Here is a 19,487-nt window from a genome sequence, read left to right as displayed (position 1 = left end):
GAGTCTTTAAGCCAATAGACTCCTTAACGCTGACTGAAAAGGACGCTTTGGGTCTGTTTCTCCTGAAAGCTATACACACAAACTCCAAATTGGCCCTTTGCTGACCTCAGAGTCGAGCAGAAATCGATTTTGACAGGAATGGGACTTTTGCGATTGCCCCGAGAGTGTGCTCCATTAGCATGCTTCATTACACAAATGCAGAATAGTTTTGTCAAGCACAATTTCATCAGTTCTCACGCAGTCGTACAGTAGACGCCTATTTTCTGCGCGCGGTTCATCACTCGGAATCCCTGTGGATGGAGCGCCGTGGACGGCAAAAGTGTCAGATGAGGGAGATGGTGGTGATGATTTTTACTTCCAGACTGACATCATCATGAAGACCGAGCGCAAGAGGACGAGACGCAGCTGCGTGCGCGAGGATGATAGGTGGGAAGAAAGAGAGAGAGACAGAGGGAGAGGCGAAGAAGAAAATGAAAGCGGAGAGGGAGGAGGACGAGGGAGAAAATAATGAGACAGTAAAATGAAGAAAGGCTTGGAGAAATTGAGGAAGCGTAAGAGATGAGAGTAAAAAATGAAAGAGATGAAGGGAGAAAAGCATCCTTAGCATTTAAATGAGTCATGACAGAAGGGCAGAACACCCTTCCCCTCGCAGCGTTTTGATTCAGGACCTGGAAGTAATGAGGAAGGCCAAACAACAGATGACTTTCCATCCAGAATATTAAACCTCATTTTATCTTGGTGACAAGCCTGCATTCATTATCTGGTATAAAAATACTCCCAGCATATGTCTGAATGGAGAATGTAGCAGTCCGTGGCAAAATACTGACTTTTGAAATGGCTGGATGTGGGTATATAATTTCATGGTTAATGATTTAATGTGTCAGCGCTGTTCCACACGGAGGCACATTCTTCATTTAATAAAGATTCCCCGAATGTCTGAGAGCTCGCCGCCCTGTTAATATGCTGTCAAAATGTTGCGTGACGGAAAAATAATAATAGCAGTGTAAGTGTCTGACAGCCACAGATATGTGCAGCTGTGATCGAGCATCTAACGAAAAAGTGCGCCGTCAATGGGATCCCATCATGTGAATAAAACATGGGGGTCACGCTGCATATTATCAAGCCCAACAGCACGTTTGATTGCTTTGCACTTTAAGTCCTGTGGGTTTCACTCAGGTGGGGGTCGCCGCATACATGTATGTACACACAGAGACACACGCACTCCTCTGGTGTGTTGTAGGCAGGCAACCTCTCGAGGTTACGTGTTATGTAAGGAGCTCAGGAGGAGAGAGGTGGGGGTTTCTCTCACACCGTTCACGCTCAGGCTTATCGCCCCGGGGCTCAGCTATGAGCTTGGTGTGACTGATAAGAAATGTGTCCGTGTGTGTGTGTGTGTGGTGAGAAAAAAAATAAAATAAAAATGAGGCCGAGGAGGAGTGCGCATTTCTGAGGGTGTATGTCTGCATTCATCGGTATATATGCATATAAGGAAATTGTAGTGCTGCGTACGTGCAAGCATAAGAACCGGAGCACAGGAAATTTCAGTGCGTTTGTGTGTGTTTGCATGGCTTCCTGTCAAACCGAACCAGCTTTGATCTTTAAAGCCTTTTTTTTTTCTCCTGCACTATTTTTAGCACAAAACTGAGGGCCATTTCTTTTCTTTTTTTTTATCTCTCCCCAGAGACTTCACAATACTTGTATTTTATCTTACAGGAAGTAAATGCACCAATTAAGTTAAACTCATTATTATTTTTTAAATTCTAACCGACACACTGTCCAATTTCATAGTTACTATACGTTTTGAATATCTTTAGTTCAGAGGCAATGACATATTATTCTCGAAAATACATTTACAAAAAAACCTCCCTCAGTATGCTGCTTCAAAGACCCCTTCATACCGTCACAGAGAAACATGATTGGGAAGCAGTGTGTGTCTGTGAAGGCAACGTTGCCATGATTAGGATTTGAGGGAGTTGTTCTATAGATACACTCTGCGCTAGAGGAGAATCTAGGTTGCACAAACACACAGATACACCAACAAGTGCACATTCGTGTCTGAGAAAAGATGACAGCTGAGAGACTGCGTAGTTTGAATTAAACTTACAATAAAATAAACAGGATTTCGTTTGGCTTATTTACTGAGAAGTAAAATTTATACTGAATGTGTCTGTGAGCCGTGACGGGACATTGTCATGTTTTTCAACAGAGACCCAGTTCAGGCAAAATAAATCAACATCCTCTTTATAGACCAGATAAGTTGTTAGCCATTCAGGGAAGAGACACAATATATGTTCCCTGACAATCAAATGCATCAAACAAGTCAAACACAATCAGTTCGTAGCAGCCACTCAGATCACTGACAGCAGCACCGTCCATCCTGTGGGACAGTGTCTGTTGTAATTCAACTTCCAAGGCCACGACAGGGTGTCAGTCCAAAGTCACTCTGACACATGGCTACAGCTACATGGCACTGACATAAATGGGGAGCGGAGAACATCACAGCGTCTCGTCATCCATTTTGTTCTTTCCACATGTTGAGCGTGTGCTGTCTATGATACACTCAAACTGGCTGGAGATATTAAGACAATTAAAAATATCCTCCCTTGAAATGGAGGCTCAATACTACAACACTGGCAAGTAAAAAATAAACAGAAAGTGAAACAGAAATTAAACTAAACATAGTCAAATGCTGGTCTACACATCAGACATTGATGAAGTTTCCTACCTATGAGTCATTCAGCTTAAAGCTGGGTAATATGCCCAGTGAGGTTAATTACATTCATCGCATTCACTAGTCTTTTGATGTTTAGTGACTTAATAATAATGTTAAATATATTCTCAATATTCTCAGTTCTATCTGGTTGTCAACAAATCTGAAAATAGACCTGAACTAATAATTAGCTAATCCTACTAACAACTACTGTTTATTTATCCAAAATCTGAAATAAATTATTTCTCTGAGCTGTAGAGCTTCACCATCGCACTAAGGGTCACGATGAGGGGATTTTTATTTTGAGGAGGTCCCACATCACGGCTCTACTGCTGTAAATACTCAGTAGCACCATCAAGGTTGAAGTTGATGGATCGCAATAATTAACAAAGGTTAAGTCAAGACACACATCAAGCTAAAATAACCTTAGATTTGGTCTGAACCTTTTATTTTTCATGTTTCATAACCTGTAAAAGGTTTCCAAAAGGTTAAAATATACTTACTTATTAATCTTATTTTATGACCAATAAATTTTAATATAATCGTAATTAAATCAGGATGTCCTATATAAGGCCAGGGCTAGTAACATACTATCTAATATAATTTTCATAGTGTCTAATTATGTATTATGTTACGTTATTATATTATCTAATTATTTATATCTGTTATAATATTTGGCATCTTTTATTGCTGCATGCTTTATAACAATGTTCTGCTCTCCACTAAGGTCAACCTTCAGAAAAACCTGTGAAATTCTGATTTCCACCACATATTAAATAGAAGTAAAGAGAAAAAAAAAACAAAAAAAATCACTCACTGTGGCACAGCACATGAAGACGATGATGAACGTCCCGATGACTCCTCCGATTCCCACCAGCCAGGTCATCCTGAGGAAGAGGATCACTCCAAAGATGTTCTGGATGCACGGCAGATAGACGCCCATCAGAGTGCCGAGCTGGGGGGCCTGGAAGAGGGAAAAGTTATTGTTACAACAGACAAAGTTTTCGGACAGCCATCAGACCACAGAAGGTAAATGTTTATCTCTGCGAATGTTCCTATAAGCCCGACACGCCAGATGTGCAGCACTAACTGAACGACCTCCGCTCCATTTTGGCAGACATGTGAATCAATGAGAGTCGACACGCCAGACGTGCACGCTGGGAAACACAGTGTGCAGTTTTGCTTTAGTTCGTGTCTTTTTTTTCTACGAGGGCAAAGAACCAACAGAGCATGGGGAAAACAATCCAGATGGTCATACTGCCACTAAGGCAAAGCAGACATTTACTTGGAGGACTTCACACATTATTACTTTTAAAAGCCCAGTTTGTAATTATAAAAGGGTGATTTAGGTTGAACTAGCTGCTGTCGCAACATTACTGGCTCCGCTTACTTTAATGTATTATCAACATGTGTTTTTTATCATGTTTTATACTGTAACACAGCTCCAAAAGACACTCTACTGTATGTGACACTTCAACAGCTCAAACAAAAGCTTATAAACTACTAGACTGTTCGTTTCCTTGTTTTATTCTAAGGTTGTCCGTACATCACTCTGTTGAACTCAATAACAGCCACTTTGAGTCCAAGATGGCACTCAGATCAGGAGGCAGCCTCTGACTCATTCAGTTCAATGGATGGATGGAATATTATTGTATTTCTCTACAGGCTCAGCTTGCTTTGACTTGTTCGAGTAGGTTTTGCTGCAGTGCCGCCGTCCCTGGTGTGGATCAGTGGACAAAGAGAGAGCTGCTCTGAATGTCCTTGGACAGCACCAAAATCAGTTTCAAGGCCGTTCTGTTCAAGTCACTTCTTATTGATTAATAGGAGGTTTGTCTTGCTGTTATATGTTCTCTATGTGAATGTGTTTGCACCTATTTGTCTGTGTGCTGAATGTGTCCTCTGTGTGTGTGTGTGTGTGTGTGTGCATCATCTTGAGGGCATGTATTAAATCTGAAGGACACATCAGCTGACCCTGTACATAAGTGAGAAATATTCATTTCCTGCTCAAGGACAGCTTAGTCAGTGACGAGTAATTATGCCAATACCCGTGACCCATTTTACCAAGTAAGAGCACAGACCTTAACTGGCACCTCATTACATCACAGACAACACATGGGCAAAATGTCTCCACTGCAAACAGACCAACAGAATGAACAGAGGGCAAATTAACTTGAGTTTATTTCAGTGAAGATGTTTTACTTTACGTCCGTTCAAACAGGGATTAAGAGCTCTTCAAATGCACATTAAATGTCCCATTATCAGCATTGGTTCTACAGTGCATAATGAAAAATGATGGCCTTAAATGGTCCTCAGTTATAAGTCAGGGACACTTATGTACAGTTCGAACACTGGTTATTAAGTTTGCTGAAACAGCATGAGCACTATACAAGATGGATGATTAATAAAAAAAAAAAGTCCCACGCTGGGATGTGACAGCAGATGCTGAATTTATCAACCAAACTTTTAATCAAATCATTCTGACAAGTGGCTGACATCGAGTGAATAATACTGCATGTGACGCTACAGCAGGTGATTTGTTTGGAGAGACTCATTTTCCAGCATTAATAATGAAATGTTTGCAGAGAGGAGAAGAGAGAGCAAGCGCTGGATAGAATAACAGAGACAGGGCGAGTCCAAACAGGTCTTACAAATATAATTATCATCTAATTTACTTTAGCTAAACAACAGAGGAAGAGCTCACTCCTGGAACTGTAGTTGGCAAGCTTATCATTTCGGAAGAACCCCCAATCAATTGTATCGTATCGTATCGCATCGTATCGTATCGTATCGTATCGTATCGTATCGTATCGTATCGTATCGTATCGTATCGTATCGTATCGTATCGTATCGTATCGTAGTGTATTGAGCAGTCTTCTTCCCTGCGTTTAAGTAAGTAATTACAAATTTTGTAATTTGCATTTAAATGTCTGTTTTATTTTGCAGTTATTTGTAGTAATTATTTTTAGGCTTGTATGCGCTTAACAAAGTTATTAAAATACTTTTAAAGGTTTTGTTCATTAATAATTAATTGAGAAAGAAATGATTAGCTGATTATGAAAACAATTATTATTTGTCCCAGTTCAGTATTCCATGTATTGAACCATCTCTTGCTGCAGAAAAATGTTCTTCTTAAACAACAAACATCTTAAACTGCGCTGATTTTCTAATATTCTGTATTCCTTGTTGGCTGACAGCTATTTAATCTTTGCCACAAACACACTTTTGGTAGTTTCTGAGTGACTGTTTATATAAAGATCGTTTTCCATAGAGCTGAAACATAACCTACAGCTTCACCCCGTCAACAACTTAATCCTCACAGCAGGGAATCTTTCAACCTTCAGCCTCACAGTGCTTTAATCAAAGATGCACACCTTTGGCCTCCACAGGTTGCTCGAGGGACACAGCCGAGAACAAACCTCATTCATCTCTGTCACAACCCCTACTACATAGTAATGATTTGCACTGTTTGTCTGTTGTCTAAGGTATGTAAATCAGATAGTGACTCTGTGTGACTTTGCCCTTCAGTGTGTGGCAGACACTCGTTTTCATCGTCCACATGTCAAGGGTCTTAATAATGTTTTTTTTATGAATCTGTATACAACCACATATGTGTTGTCTATCTTACTATCTGTGCGCCAATGCTATCATGTTGATTTATGTTGTCAATCACACAAGTGGTAAAGTATCACTGCCAGGCTACGGTTTCTCCAATAATCTAAAGGCTGTGACGCATCAAATCAACGGTTGTCCTGTCCGTCTGTCAGCATCAATTCATTGAAATTAGCAACTAGCATCCCTTTGAATGGCGAATACAGACTAGACTACTGCCACACATGGTGGGTTCGAGTGCAACACAGGCAATGTGAGGCGGCAACACAATTTTCCTTCATTAGTTCTTGGTGAGATAAAAAATTCAGGGGGTCTAATTTAAACAAAAAAATTGCTCAGATGAAACAAAAACAGACTATAAAAGAAAACAATGATAACGTTACTGGTCCTTGTTTTTTCTTAAACCTGACAATGTCACCTTTTTCACCTCTCAAACTAACGTTTTTGCCACCCGGAGGCAATGCTGTAATTAAAAAGACGGAGTTTCCATTGGCAGGCCCTTCAGGGACTTGGTGTGTAATATACATTAGCAGTCAGGTGTTACAAGCTGAAAGGTATCCCTGCCATCAGCACTTTGTTGTTAGGCACAAAACTGCTGCCGCTGCACAAAGTGGGACGAGGTCAGTTTGTAATAACAGGTACGTTATTAAAGAAAAGCCTGTGCGCATTTACATACAGTAGTGAACAACAACAGACGAAACACATCAGAGAGGATGGAGCCGTGGAAGTCCCTTTCGAGGTGAGTGATTCTGATTAAAAAGGATTTCCAAAATGATTTTGGTTTGCGGTACCTGAAGTTAATCTAAAAGGACACAAACACCTTTCAAGAGTTTGTTGTATTGACTTCCAGCAGATCAAAACAGAAAAGAGTTGCCTGGGAAGTGGCCAACTTCTTAGACTGTTGATTGTATCAAAAACAGATAAGGAAAAAGGACAACTTTGTAAATTCAAATAGCTACACTGTGGGATCCATAGACTGATAACATCTTGGCAAAAGAATTTGTTAGAAAAGGTTTTTGTTTGATGGTTTTCACACACATCTGCAGACTTAGAGGGAGGCTTGGAAGCATGTTGGCTGAAAATAATGCAGATTATAGTAATCTGCCTTAAAAGGTGTGTAAATACGATTCAGCATTACCACAACAAAAAGGGTGTTTACATCCCACAACACTCCACAGGAGAGGAACAAAACCAAAGTAGGCAATGGCCCTCTAAAGACGACGAAATGTCATTTTCCCACGCCTGTTCCCCCACACAATGGAGAACCCCAATCAAGCAGACCCTCTGTGCTGGCCCGCTACACAAGTGTTTGTAGTAGCTCGCAGCTGAGTGACAAATTATAATCCAGATTCACCAATAGGCAGGCTACGAAGAACAGTGTTTGCTCGAAATCCTGTTTGTTACGTAAGATGTACAGACACAGATAATAGGTAGTGAGAGGGCTTGAGCCGAGTGTGAGAACCGGAACATGATGAAACACCTCTGCAGGTTTGGTAAACAGTCACCAAACACAGTAATCTGGCAAAATAATGAATGCTTGTAATGACTTTATATTGAGAAATTGCCTAAAACAGATGGAGCGCTTGCGTATGCATCGAATCAGTGACCCTGTTGGGGGAAAAGGCTGGATGTTTATTGAAAGCAGTGCTTTTCTATTTTCATCCAATTGGTGTTTCATTAGTTCATTCGTGGACGAGGATTGCAGTCCATGCTAGCGTCTGCTCCTACGGACGCGCGCTCTCCCACGCACACCAACACACAGACTGAGTGTCTATTTAATGGGCTGCGAGCCAGCGGTGTGATGATTTCCCTGGAGATCGAGCCACCGAGAGCAAAGGGAACGCTGACTGCTGCAGAGCCACAGGTAGGCCAGCGTGGCACCGCTGAACTGGGAAGCAACAGCTGCCCACCGACCCCCTGGGAAGTGCAGTCAGCCCACAGCGTGCGTGGCTCAGGTGTGCCAGACGCACAACAGGACCTTTCAATACATCTGCTGTGGCACCTACTTCAGATTCGCTGCCTCCTGCTGCCCTACCACTTACCACTAGCTTCTCACCAGACTGGACCTCTGTGTGTCTCTTCAGCTCCACTTCCATCACTTTATTCAAATAATCAAGTGAGCGTCGAAACCATGGAAACCCGCTGCAGCAATTACCAAACACCACGGTTCTTTCTTCTGTTCTTCAAAAGTATGTTGATTCGACTACTTTGATGCTACAGGAGTCTGTTCAGTGAGAGCTCTGTCACATGTTCATAACATGACACAACTCTGTCACAAGGAACACCACATTTCTTGTTTAGATATAATATAAATACTCCATATCCATCTTTTAAACCACATTTTCATAGAATAGATTATTGGTTACACAGTATAAAGCAGAGAATATATTTCAAATGCCATCTGAAATACTGCAGTATTTTTATATTGTAGATGTTCTGTATATTTTAATTTGACTTCAAGCTGTTACCAGAGATCGCTGCCAAACAAAAACTCTCTTGTAACTTGTGCGCAATGACAATTTAAGTTCTTAATGTAATGGACATCTCCTTAAATGATGAGGTAAGCAATTCTCTCTGGAGCTTGAGAAAGCGTAGAGATTAAAAGGGAATGAAGCCAGGAAAAAAAAGGGATGTGGGAGGAGACACATAGCACACTACATGTAACTAGAGAGAGAGAAGATGAAGCGTCCAGGCCCTCGGGGTTTGGGACAACCTGCCAACCTGCTGAGGCTGACAAAACCAGCATCATCTCTTAAATCGCTAGTTTCAGGAATTTTCTTATGCTCATGAGCAGGATCAGTATGTTCTGCAAGTAAAAACAGCTTGATTTTTTTTTGTTATTAAATCCATGTCAGACGTGTTTTTAGAGGCCTGCTGATAGGAAAAAAACAAACTCAGAAAAGAGAAGGGGGAAGGGAAGGAGAGGAGATCTCGCCGTTTCATTATTTCATTACTTGCAGAGACAGAGGCGTGAAGTGGAGCGAGTGAGTTCAGGTCGGTGGTGGGGAGGGCAACAACGGAGGGAGGGAGGGAGGGAGGCAGACTGGGAGCTTGTAACGCCATCTCCACGCTCCGCTGGCCAAACCGGAGCTGATAGGGCAAATGTGTTTCTGCTCAGGTGTGCTGAATTATTAAACAGACAGCAAGAGGAGAGGCCGGCGAACATCAGCCTCTCTGACCGGCTGCGGATGAACCAGTCGCTCTGCGGTCAGCCGGGTGTGGGCACGTTCACCGGCACATGCCGTGTGTAAAAAGCCAGTGCTTCTATGTAAAACACAGAGAGCAGCGTCCAAATGTCCTTTGCGGTGCTGAAGGCTCACTACCTCGAAATAGCACCTACATGTGTTACTAGAATATTCTAGGTTAAAAGACTCCACCAAGTCTCATGTGTTATCAGCAGCTGTCAAAACCTCTGTTCAGCTGCACTATCAGGTTCTGGGCTCAAAGAGTCCTTCTCCACTGATGCACTTGTTTCGCTGAAAAGGAGCTGCACCGTCTCTTTGCTTTCTTAAAATTCAGGTTAATGGGAACCTGGCAGAAAGGAGGACAGGTGAGCTGAAATTGTACTCTAGAAAAACTCACCTACAAATGACCACAATAGTGTTACATCTAGATCAGCCCGATGCTATCAAACACAAACTCTTTCAGCGAAGTGGACCAAATAGTTTTCTTTAATATCTTTAATATCAGTGAAGCACCGTTTGACCTGAGAACCTGTAAAGAATATGCAGTGAGGCTTTAGAAATGTAGGTTTTTTAAAACTTAATTTGCTCTTAAAGATGGTAATTTATATACTGTAGTGTCGCTTCTGACGCGCTGTAGAGCTGAGAAACTTAGTCGGTTAACTCATGAACAGACTCACAGAGAAATCAGCTGCATCTATTGTAAATTAGATTTCCTGTTTCTTTTGAAGGTGACAGCTTTGGAGATGAGGCGCAGCGCTGCTATTCTTCACCATGTACTGTATAATCACAAACTGAATAAATGTACCTTTTTGAAGCTTTTTTTTTTGTCATTAGACTAAATGATCGATCTAGCGATCAATAAATTATCTCATGATCATTACAGGACGAAAATAAAAAATAGCCATTTGGGAAAACAGAGAACCCTCTGCTGACCCTGTTAGCCTTGTGTCTTTGCTAAGTGATCAATATGTGAGCTGTGAAATTTCGATTTAGCTCCGGTGTGAACACGTGCAGGCAGCTGTAATAAATAACACAAAATGACATTAATCAGGACACATCCTTCAGAGGGCTGCTGATGGGAATACTGATCAGATACGCTGGTCTAATGGGGCGGGGAGCACGTGAGGGGGGAGAGGGCAGAGCTAAGAGCAGGGATCATAAAATAACTAGGAGCGGAACACTGTGCAGTAAAAAGCAGAGACGTAGAGTGTATGGACAAATGTTCCTGTAGTTCTTGTCAAGGGCACTCATCTAGAAAATGACTTGAGTAAAAGTAAAGGGGTTCACTGTTTCTACTGGGTTCAGTTTCGTTGGTACACAACATATCAATAAGTAAATGCTGCTGCATATTTTATCTGGGGTTGTACTGGAAGAACAGAATATAAAAGGCTACTGACCTTCAATTCCCATTCGCTGTCATTTTGCACACTGCTATTGGATTTGATGAAAAATAATAAATAGCCCAAATAAAGACAGGACATAAATTACTGTGTCTGGCAACAAGAAAGAGTCCCAGTTATTACTTGAGTTCTAAATGCAAATTTTCGGATTCAGCAGATATGTGAAGGCAGTAACTAATTTGTCTTCTCGTTATGTTGAACAAACAGCGGGAATTGAAGGTCTCGTGTTCAGGCACGATTTAGAGAAGCTAAAGGTGTTGCAAAGGTCTCTCTTTTTGTCTTCCTGTAAAGATCATTAGACACCTGCAACACATTCAGAGCACCGCTGTCAGATTCCTAATAAGGACAGTGAGCACCTGTTCTTGAATATTACCACTGGCTTCCTGTAGCTACGAAACAAATTGGCTTTGCGAACCAGAAAAAAAAAGACAAAAGCATTTCTAACATTTACCAGTTTAAATCTAGAAGGTCTTTAGAAACCCAAAAGAACGATGATGCATTTAGCCTCACACAGGTGTCCTGCCTTCAGCCATTTCAATTTCGGTACATCTATTGTACTGAAATATTTCTGTGAAATGTTTTTGTGCGAATGAAGTGATACATGCACTACATTCATTTGCATGACCGCGCCAGAGCCGTAGTGAGGTTTTGTTTGTAGGAAATGTTGGCCGCAGTGAATCGATTCAAGGCAGCGAGGGGGAAAACTCTCTTTCAACAGGAAGAGACGTTCAGCTGAACCCAGCTCATGTGGGGGAACCCAGCTGCTTGAGGCCAGGAAAAAAGAGAAAGGGAAGAGAAGGGATGAGAGGAGGAGAAGCTGGAACCAGAAGCACTTCCATAATCAGGTGTGTGGGGTGGTTTAAGGCTGTGACACACAAAGCTGACAGTTGGCCGTCTGCTGGTAGCAACTTTTTTAGTCCAGACAGGAGCGACACCGTGGCTGGTTTGGTGTGTCCAAATCATTGGGTAACATTTAAGTTAAGATTAAGGGGTCTCTTATGCAGATAAAGTTCTTTCTAAAACCTTAACCAAGAGATAAAAGTGATCATCTGATCGTCTGATAATTTAAAACACTGATCACAGCAGCTTTAAATGTTGTTCTGGTGCATTCATTTACTTAATGTAGGCACTATGAATTGAATCTCGGCAATTAAACCTGCTGTCTTCCTATATATGAAAGTGGGAAAATCAGAGAAGAGAAAATTGGCAGCTGATTTGCTGCGAGAGGTCTCCGTCTTAACCTGCGTGACCTCCCGCGTGCTCCCCCGTGTCACAGACCGGCCAAATCTCTAATCTTGGCTTTCTCACTGCGACAAAGAAAGCCTGCCGCCTCAGTCTCACAACTCACTCACTCCCTCACTCGAGGGACCGATGATGAAGGAGATGGAGAGTGAGGAAGGGGGAGTGGAGCGACAAATGGAGAGGGAAGGTGACGGAGGGGGGGGAGAGAGGGAGAAAGAGAGAGAGAGAGAGAGGTCGCTGTGTGAGCGATAAAACGCCACAGGCTGCCTTAATGAAAAGCCTCTCATGGCGATGGAGAGATTGCCTGTGGAATGGGCTGCTGATTGGTGAAGCAGCAGCTTGGTGTAGCGTGCAGACTAATTAAAGTATTGAAGGGGTTGGGGTGACAGGGGGGAGATTAGGTCTGCTCCCAGTGTTAACCGAGCTGAGAGGTAGCTGGACAAATATACCTGCATACACGGACATCTGGGACGACGGGGAGGGGCGGGATGACGGGCCAATATAACACTGCCACACGGTCGGCCGACGGTGAACTCCCATGTGTGCGCAACTGTTCTCTAAAACTGCTACCTGGACTGTTAAAAGAGAAAGCTATAAACCCAGTTTGGAGGTCGGTTCAAGCAAATTACATTTGTTTTCAGAAAGAGTGCTGCCCTGACCCTTGATAGTAAACAAGTCTCGCTGTCGGCTATTTTCATGGGACAAATTTATTCCGTAGAAAGTAGTTCCAGTGAAGCCCATCTGCAGTGAGGTCCAAGGATTATCTAAATCCACTGAGGAATTGTTGCTGGAAAGAAAGGGAGCTGCTGAAGCTTTTAAAAAGTAATTTGAATCCTATTGTGCTTGAAGGCAGAAAGCTCAGATAGCTAACTCGAAAACCATATCTATATGAGTGTATATATATATATATATATATCAATATATATATATATATATAAACTACTGTATCACATTTTGTGCTCTGCAGAGTTTTTTTGGCCTTAATAATAATGTCAGCGCCATGTTAACAATAACAATACTGAAATGGGGATGCTTAGTCTCTTAAGGTGTTTGCATGCCCACATGTTTAATTAGCCAAAATAACAAAAAAATAAAAACATTTCACCAACCATCCAAATGTCTTCTCCAGTCATTTTGAGAAGCTGGCTTTTTAAACCCCGCATTTAGGCCTAGACTTTTCAAAGACATTTTTTAATTAGCACTAAATACAAAGCAGAGCTGAGGCTTTTGGAAATGAAATAAATTAAATGTTATAAAAGCACTGGAAGAGGGGTTGGATGTTTGGGGAAATCAGTGTGACATTGTCTAGAGACCATGAATGTCACTAAGTTTGGTGCTGCTACACCCAACCCTAAGACCAAAGTAGAACACTTAACTGGACAACGAAACCATCTTCACAAAAAACTCGTTTAATTGATGAGATGAGGCTAAACTCTACTGGAAAAATCTGAATGTAAATTTCAATTTTAATGTCTCATTTATACTGTTTTTTGTTCAAACCAATGCAATTAATCCTGAGTTCAGCTGTGCCTATAACCCTTATCTCTACTGTGAGTTCAGTATCTTTTACATTGTATCTCCTTAACTCATCTGGAACCACAGCAGAAAAGTAGCAGGTACGCTGGCCTCGCAGGTCGTCGTCGTCATTGATCTGCTACAAGGTGAAAAGGGAGTTGGAATACCTGAGTGAAAGTGAAACAGGACAGGAGTGGGAAGTGGCTGACACAAACCAAGAGCAAAGCAGAAAGAGGGGGAAGAGAAAATATCAAGCTGATTGGACAGACGGGGTCGAAGGTCACAGAAAAGCCGTCAAGCTGTCAACGCTGCAGCTTCTCAATGTCTAAACATTTGTTTTACCTCGCGCGGGCTGACTCTTAAGTCACGCACTTTGAAAAGTCAGTGTGAAATATATTGCGGATCGGTAATTTATCCAGCAGCCTGTCATATTAATTCGTCAGAACTTCTTTCATTATTCACTATTATCATCTCTTTTCATTTCGGCTTCGCTATGTCACATCTCGCTGTTCAGCTAAAATCACAGTTTCTCACAGGATTAATAATGAAGCTCACTGTCAATCAAGAGCTGAGGAAAAAGGCTGAAAAGTAAACTCCTTCCTGCTGGCATCTCAACACCCAACAGCAGAAAATACCAGGGGATGATGTGGATGGAACTCATTAGTCGGTGACATTTAAGATGCAATCCAGTAACATGAACAGGGGATTCATAACATCAACAGAGTGTGATTGACAACCTCTAAACTGGTGGAGGTTTTCTGGCTCTCCAGTGAGAGTCTTAGCAAAACAATCAAAAACTGCACTGTTAGGCATTCATTATGTGATCTTATGTAAGGTCCAAATCTATATTTAGCAACAATTAGTGGACATCCCTTGGCAACGAATTTACAGAGACAGCCCTTTCTCCAGGGCGCATAATAAATAATATTACTGCTGCACAGGAACGGGATGTATCTATATTGGTGTAAATTGCATTTAGTGATTTTTTTTAGAAGGGATAATTTTTCATAAACCTGGCCTTTTTTGTGCAGACAGCTTAAGTAATAATTTTAATTGTGTATCTGTGCTACACTAACGTTAAACTCTCTATAGCAAATATATCCAATCGCATTTAAAGTACATTTAAATGGCGTCATATATCTATACAGGATGCATATGCTTTAAAAAGTAGCTTGATGTAAAATTCCACCTAGATTGCACCATCTCGCTCTAGAAGTTATTACGTTTCCTGCTACAGAGGACACAGATCTTCGTGGTTTACAGGCACACACACACAGTCCACAATTCACCAACAAACCTTACGTGCTTTAGATATGCAAATAAGTTTATTAATTGACAGGATCCGTGGAACAGAGAGATGAAATGGGTCGAGAGAGCGGTACGAACGCGGCCGAATGCAGAGACGTGTGATTATCTTTAGATGTGCAGGCCTTTTATGTCTTCCTTTGACGGGGAATAGTGGAAATGAACCGGAACAGACGGGGCGACACTCAGCAGAAGGTGGAGGCTGGAAGTGAACCTACACCACTGCAGTGAGGACTATAGTCTGAATTCATGGAGGTCCTCACTCAACCAGGTGAGTTATTGGCCCACAAATGTGTTTTTACAATCAAGTTTGTTTATACTGCATATCTCCTCATTAAGTTCCCTAATTAACATAATTACAATAAACTTAGCCCATGACTGAATTAATGACTGATTTAGGGACAGAAAGCTGCTGTTCCTGTCCTGTATTTTGGTGAGTCTTGGTAAATACCTTGACGGGTTTCTTGCGCGATGACTCGGCCTCGTTGTTCTCAGCCTCCTCGTGCTCCTTGCTACCTTGGGGTAAGTTGGAGTAGTTGGCCAGACTGCTGAGAAGTGACGACACCATGGGGCTGGTGTCCATCTCCTCCTGCAGGGACAAAAACAGACAGGACGGATGCGGTCATCGCCGTCATCTCAGCCAGTCAACTGAACTGTATAACGCCTGAAGATATTTAAGACACTCAACCACAAAAAAAAACGTGTGCTCATGTAATGAAACGTTATTTGTCTCCGTTTTGTATCTCAATCTACAATCCCGCAGAGAACACAAAGTAAACACATTCGTGCAAAGCGGAGGCAAATTGCCTTTTTGAATTTCTTTCCGGCGGATGTGTGAGATTTACTTGCATTAACCTGAAGTTCCCAGATGCCCTTCACACAGTAATTACCCCCATTAATCGATGTCAGAGTCCCCATTCAATCACGCGAATTGTGTGAATGAGTGCATTCTGCTTCTTACTCTTATGCCTGATTGTGTGTGCTAACAAACAGGGTGTGTGTCTGTGCGTGCGCGGAGCAGAATATTGGATTGTACCTCAAACAAGGCCATGTTCTTGCCGTCATACTGCTGGCTCTTCTCTGCGGCAGCATCACTGCTGTTGATGAAGGGGCTGCTCTCCTTGGGGTTACTGTCGCCTGGAAGAAACGAGAGACACCTCTACTTTTAGACCGGACTGAAAATAAAGCAGACACAAAGAGCACAAGAGCGGAGAGACTCACGCACATTCATGCAAGTTTCTTTGTGTCAAAATAACTCTTTTGTAGGGCAAAATGAATGACTATTTATTTATTAATTATTTAATTGTTTAAGTGAAGAAAGAGACACAGACAGAAAGCTTTAAGCAGAGGATGTCTGCCAACAAAAGAGAGGAGGCTTGTTGTCTCCATAACGTGCCCTCATTCAGAACTGCAGAGAAAGAGAATCACACCTAATGGACTGTGCGCTCACAATATGTGCAGTGCTATATATTCCATATGGCCACGGAAAGAACACAAACTGGAACACCTCAATCAGGTTTTCACTACACCGACGACATCACTAAAGACTAAAAATAATAAGAAATGTTCAAAATACTCGACAGCTTTCTTGTCTTTTTTTCTTTTTTCTTTTTACCCCTCAAATACAGAGCAGCGTGATGTTATTTAGGTGACAGCTCGCTGAAGGCGTTGTGACTCTATCGAGAAGCATCTGTCTATGAGTTCACAGGCTCAGGATGCAGGGCCAAGCTCCAAAACAAACAAACCCTCACAACACAAAGCACCGAAAGGGCAGCTCCTAGCCCTAGGGCAGATTTATCGACTCTCGTTCTCCAAGATCATTGATTTCCAATTGACATATGACAATTTATTGCAGGCAGCATCGGGTACAAGTCAATCCATTTTTCCATCAAAACAACACTTACTTAATCACTCACTCAAGTGTTTGTTTGTTTTGTTTTTTTAATCAAAAACCTGATTGCAGACACTAACTGAATCACACATCACTAAGGTAAGAAATATGGTTCCCTTATCTGGAATTGCAAGAGCTTAATCATGTTTTTGTATTAGATATCGGCGGTGTCTCAGTGGGGACACGGAGGGTCCTGTTGCCCGACGTCATCTTTCTCCTGCAGATATATTTCATCGCAGAAAAGTCGAAATTGAAAAAAATAATCCTGCCTTACCCACAAACAAACCAAACCAGTCCTTCTTTTTATGACGCAAAGAATATGAGAACAACACAATCAAAGGCGGTATAAACCAGTAACACCTAAACTAAACAAAAGTTAACAATGACTCGTCATTAACGCTTCGGTGCAGCCGACAACCATTAGTTTGGTTCATTCAGGCTGAAGTGAAGCAGTCAAACTCTGACTAAATAGTTGCAAGTCATCTTTGTTGCTGATAAATATTCTATATTATAAAATATATCATAACATAATGATTTTATTGGAGATAGATCAATTGTCCAGATGAATGCTAATAAATCAGGCCGATATGTTAGCTGACTGTGGCTGACGAGCTTGTAAGTGAATAAGAAAAAAAAATGGCTCCAGTTTATTTTTTTTATTCCTGAAAGATCCACTGGTTGCCATGGTGATGCATTTGTTAAGGACTATAATGGTGCATGGCTTTATTCTGATAATTTAGAGTGAAAAGGAGCTACGACAACAGCGTTACACTGGGTACTTTGAGCGAGCGGAGCACATATGCTTTTTCTACGGTTAAGACCAAATGAACAGATCTGCACATGTGAAACTCTGAGTCCAACTGTAAATAAGGTGCTGTAAATACGATGCTGTAAAATGAACATCTGCTCCACAGAGAACTGTAAGAGACTGATGTGTTACTGTCACCACTCTGAGCTCTGAAAAGTTACTGCACAGGCAAGTCCTCCGACTCTTAAACATGTCTAGAATTAAAAGCACAGGACTAATGAAACTCACACACAACTTACAATCAATAAAAACAGCTGACTGTAATGGCTTTAACCCCGGTGACCCGCTGCACAGCCTCATGGAAATTCAAGAAGTATACTGTCTGCTTTATTAAACCTCAATATTTAGAGCCTTAACCTTTGATTTGCCTTAGTACTTGAACTGCTTCCCGAAAAATAATTAAATTCACAACCACTTTATTCTGCAAGTACAATGAAGTCGAGGCGGGGAAGGCCGAGTATAGCCGTCTTATTTGCGCCTTCTCCTTTGAGCGTCTCTTGAGGGAGACAGCAGATTGCTCTCCCTCTGGCTCTCGGCCTTGTCTTGGACTGAGCACTGCGAGACCGGGTTATTTATAGCCAGGATGCCGCAGCCATGTGCCATGACGTCGGGGCGTCGCTGACAGTCGCCACGCTCTTCTACCGAGACGGAGCAATAGGGCCACTCGTGGGGTACGCCGAGAAAAGGGGGCCGAGCACCAAGATTCGGGCCACGAAAAGAGCTCGGGGAGAAAGCAAAGGAAAAGGCGGTGGAGAGGTTAATACGCGGAGATAGAAAGCAGGGGAAAGAGGCTCCAGATGAGAAGATGGAGAGAGACACAGATAGATGGGGTGAGAGTGAATTGTGACGAGGAGAGAGATACGATACAGACAAAGACGAGGATCTGAAATGGGAACCTGCAGAGGGACAGAGGAAGAGGCGAGAGGGAGACACACACACACACACACACACACACACACACACACGCTGTACCTCCGGCTGCAAAATGTAAAAGCTTCTGCTGCACTTAAGGTTCAGCTCACTTTGACCTGCAGGTTAAAACATGCACAGTTGTTAAAAGGGAGGCCAGAGCAGCCAACAGAGGGCTTTCAGAACATCTGGATTATTTAGCTGTTGTGTTTTCAGCTCTTAAGACCGGGTGAAGGAGATACGACTCTGTGCAGCACCGGAGGCAAACAGCAGATTTATAGGGGAAGAGCTGTACAGATAAAAGTACAGAATTCAATATGCATGAACACAAACAGACGTGACACTCTCTATGTGCTGTTTAAGCTTCATCGACACAATTTGAAGCTCTAACATTTAAAAGGAAAATATGCGCCGCTTCACATGTGTTCAACCACCGCTGCCAGCGTGGTGAAGCTGAGGACGGCGTTTCCTTGTGGTAAATGTGTGGGGATATATGATATGTTTGGGGGGTACACTCTCACTGGTTGTCGCCTCAGTTACTTCGAACCTGAGATCAGTTCAGCCTGGTACCACTTTGCATAGTTTTTTTTTTTTTTTTTTTTTCCACCTATAATTACAACTCAGAGTTTCATCAATATTTCATGGGTTCTTGTTTCCACATCACTACTGGTATCTAATGTGTGTACCTTATATTACTACGTTAATCTTAATCACAATTAATTATTAATCTCTTCATTCGGAGCTCAACGTAAAACCGGGCTGAAACTCATCTGGAGGACAATTCAGACCAAGTGACCAACCCCACAAAAGAATACTGACAAAATTATGAACACATATCTGTGTGGCTGACGGCTGAAATGTAGACCCCACAGCTTTAAGCGTTCCTCAAAAGTGAAACGGGCAAACCACTCAT

At 42.1% G+C, this 19,487-nt stretch overlaps 1 protein-coding gene across 3 annotated transcripts in view; it reads right to left on the bottom strand.

Moving 5' to 3' along the window:
• The window catches only part of slc12a5a (solute carrier family 12 member 5a), a 137,774-nt gene that overhangs the window by 26,078 nt on the left and 92,209 nt on the right, over positions 1-19,487 (bottom strand). For all 3 annotated transcript variants that reach the window (XM_047582607.1, XM_047582608.1, XM_047582609.1), the window contains exons 2-4: positions 16,003-16,103; positions 15,418-15,555; positions 3,528-3,674 (exon numbers count right to left, since the gene is read on the bottom strand). In XM_047582607.1, the coding sequence (XP_047438563.1) occupies positions 3,528-3,674; positions 15,418-15,555; positions 16,003-16,103 (386 nt within the window). The remainder of the gene's footprint in view (positions 1-3,527; positions 3,675-15,417; positions 15,556-16,002; positions 16,104-19,487) is intronic.

The sequence above is a fragment of the Mugil cephalus genome, chromosome 4, assembly GCF_022458985.1.
Source record: "Mugil cephalus isolate CIBA_MC_2020 chromosome 4, CIBA_Mcephalus_1.1, whole genome shotgun sequence".
NCBI lineage: Eukaryota > Metazoa > Chordata > Actinopteri > Mugiliformes > Mugilidae > Mugil > Mugil cephalus.
This window is presented reverse-complemented; position numbering and strand designations above follow the sequence as displayed.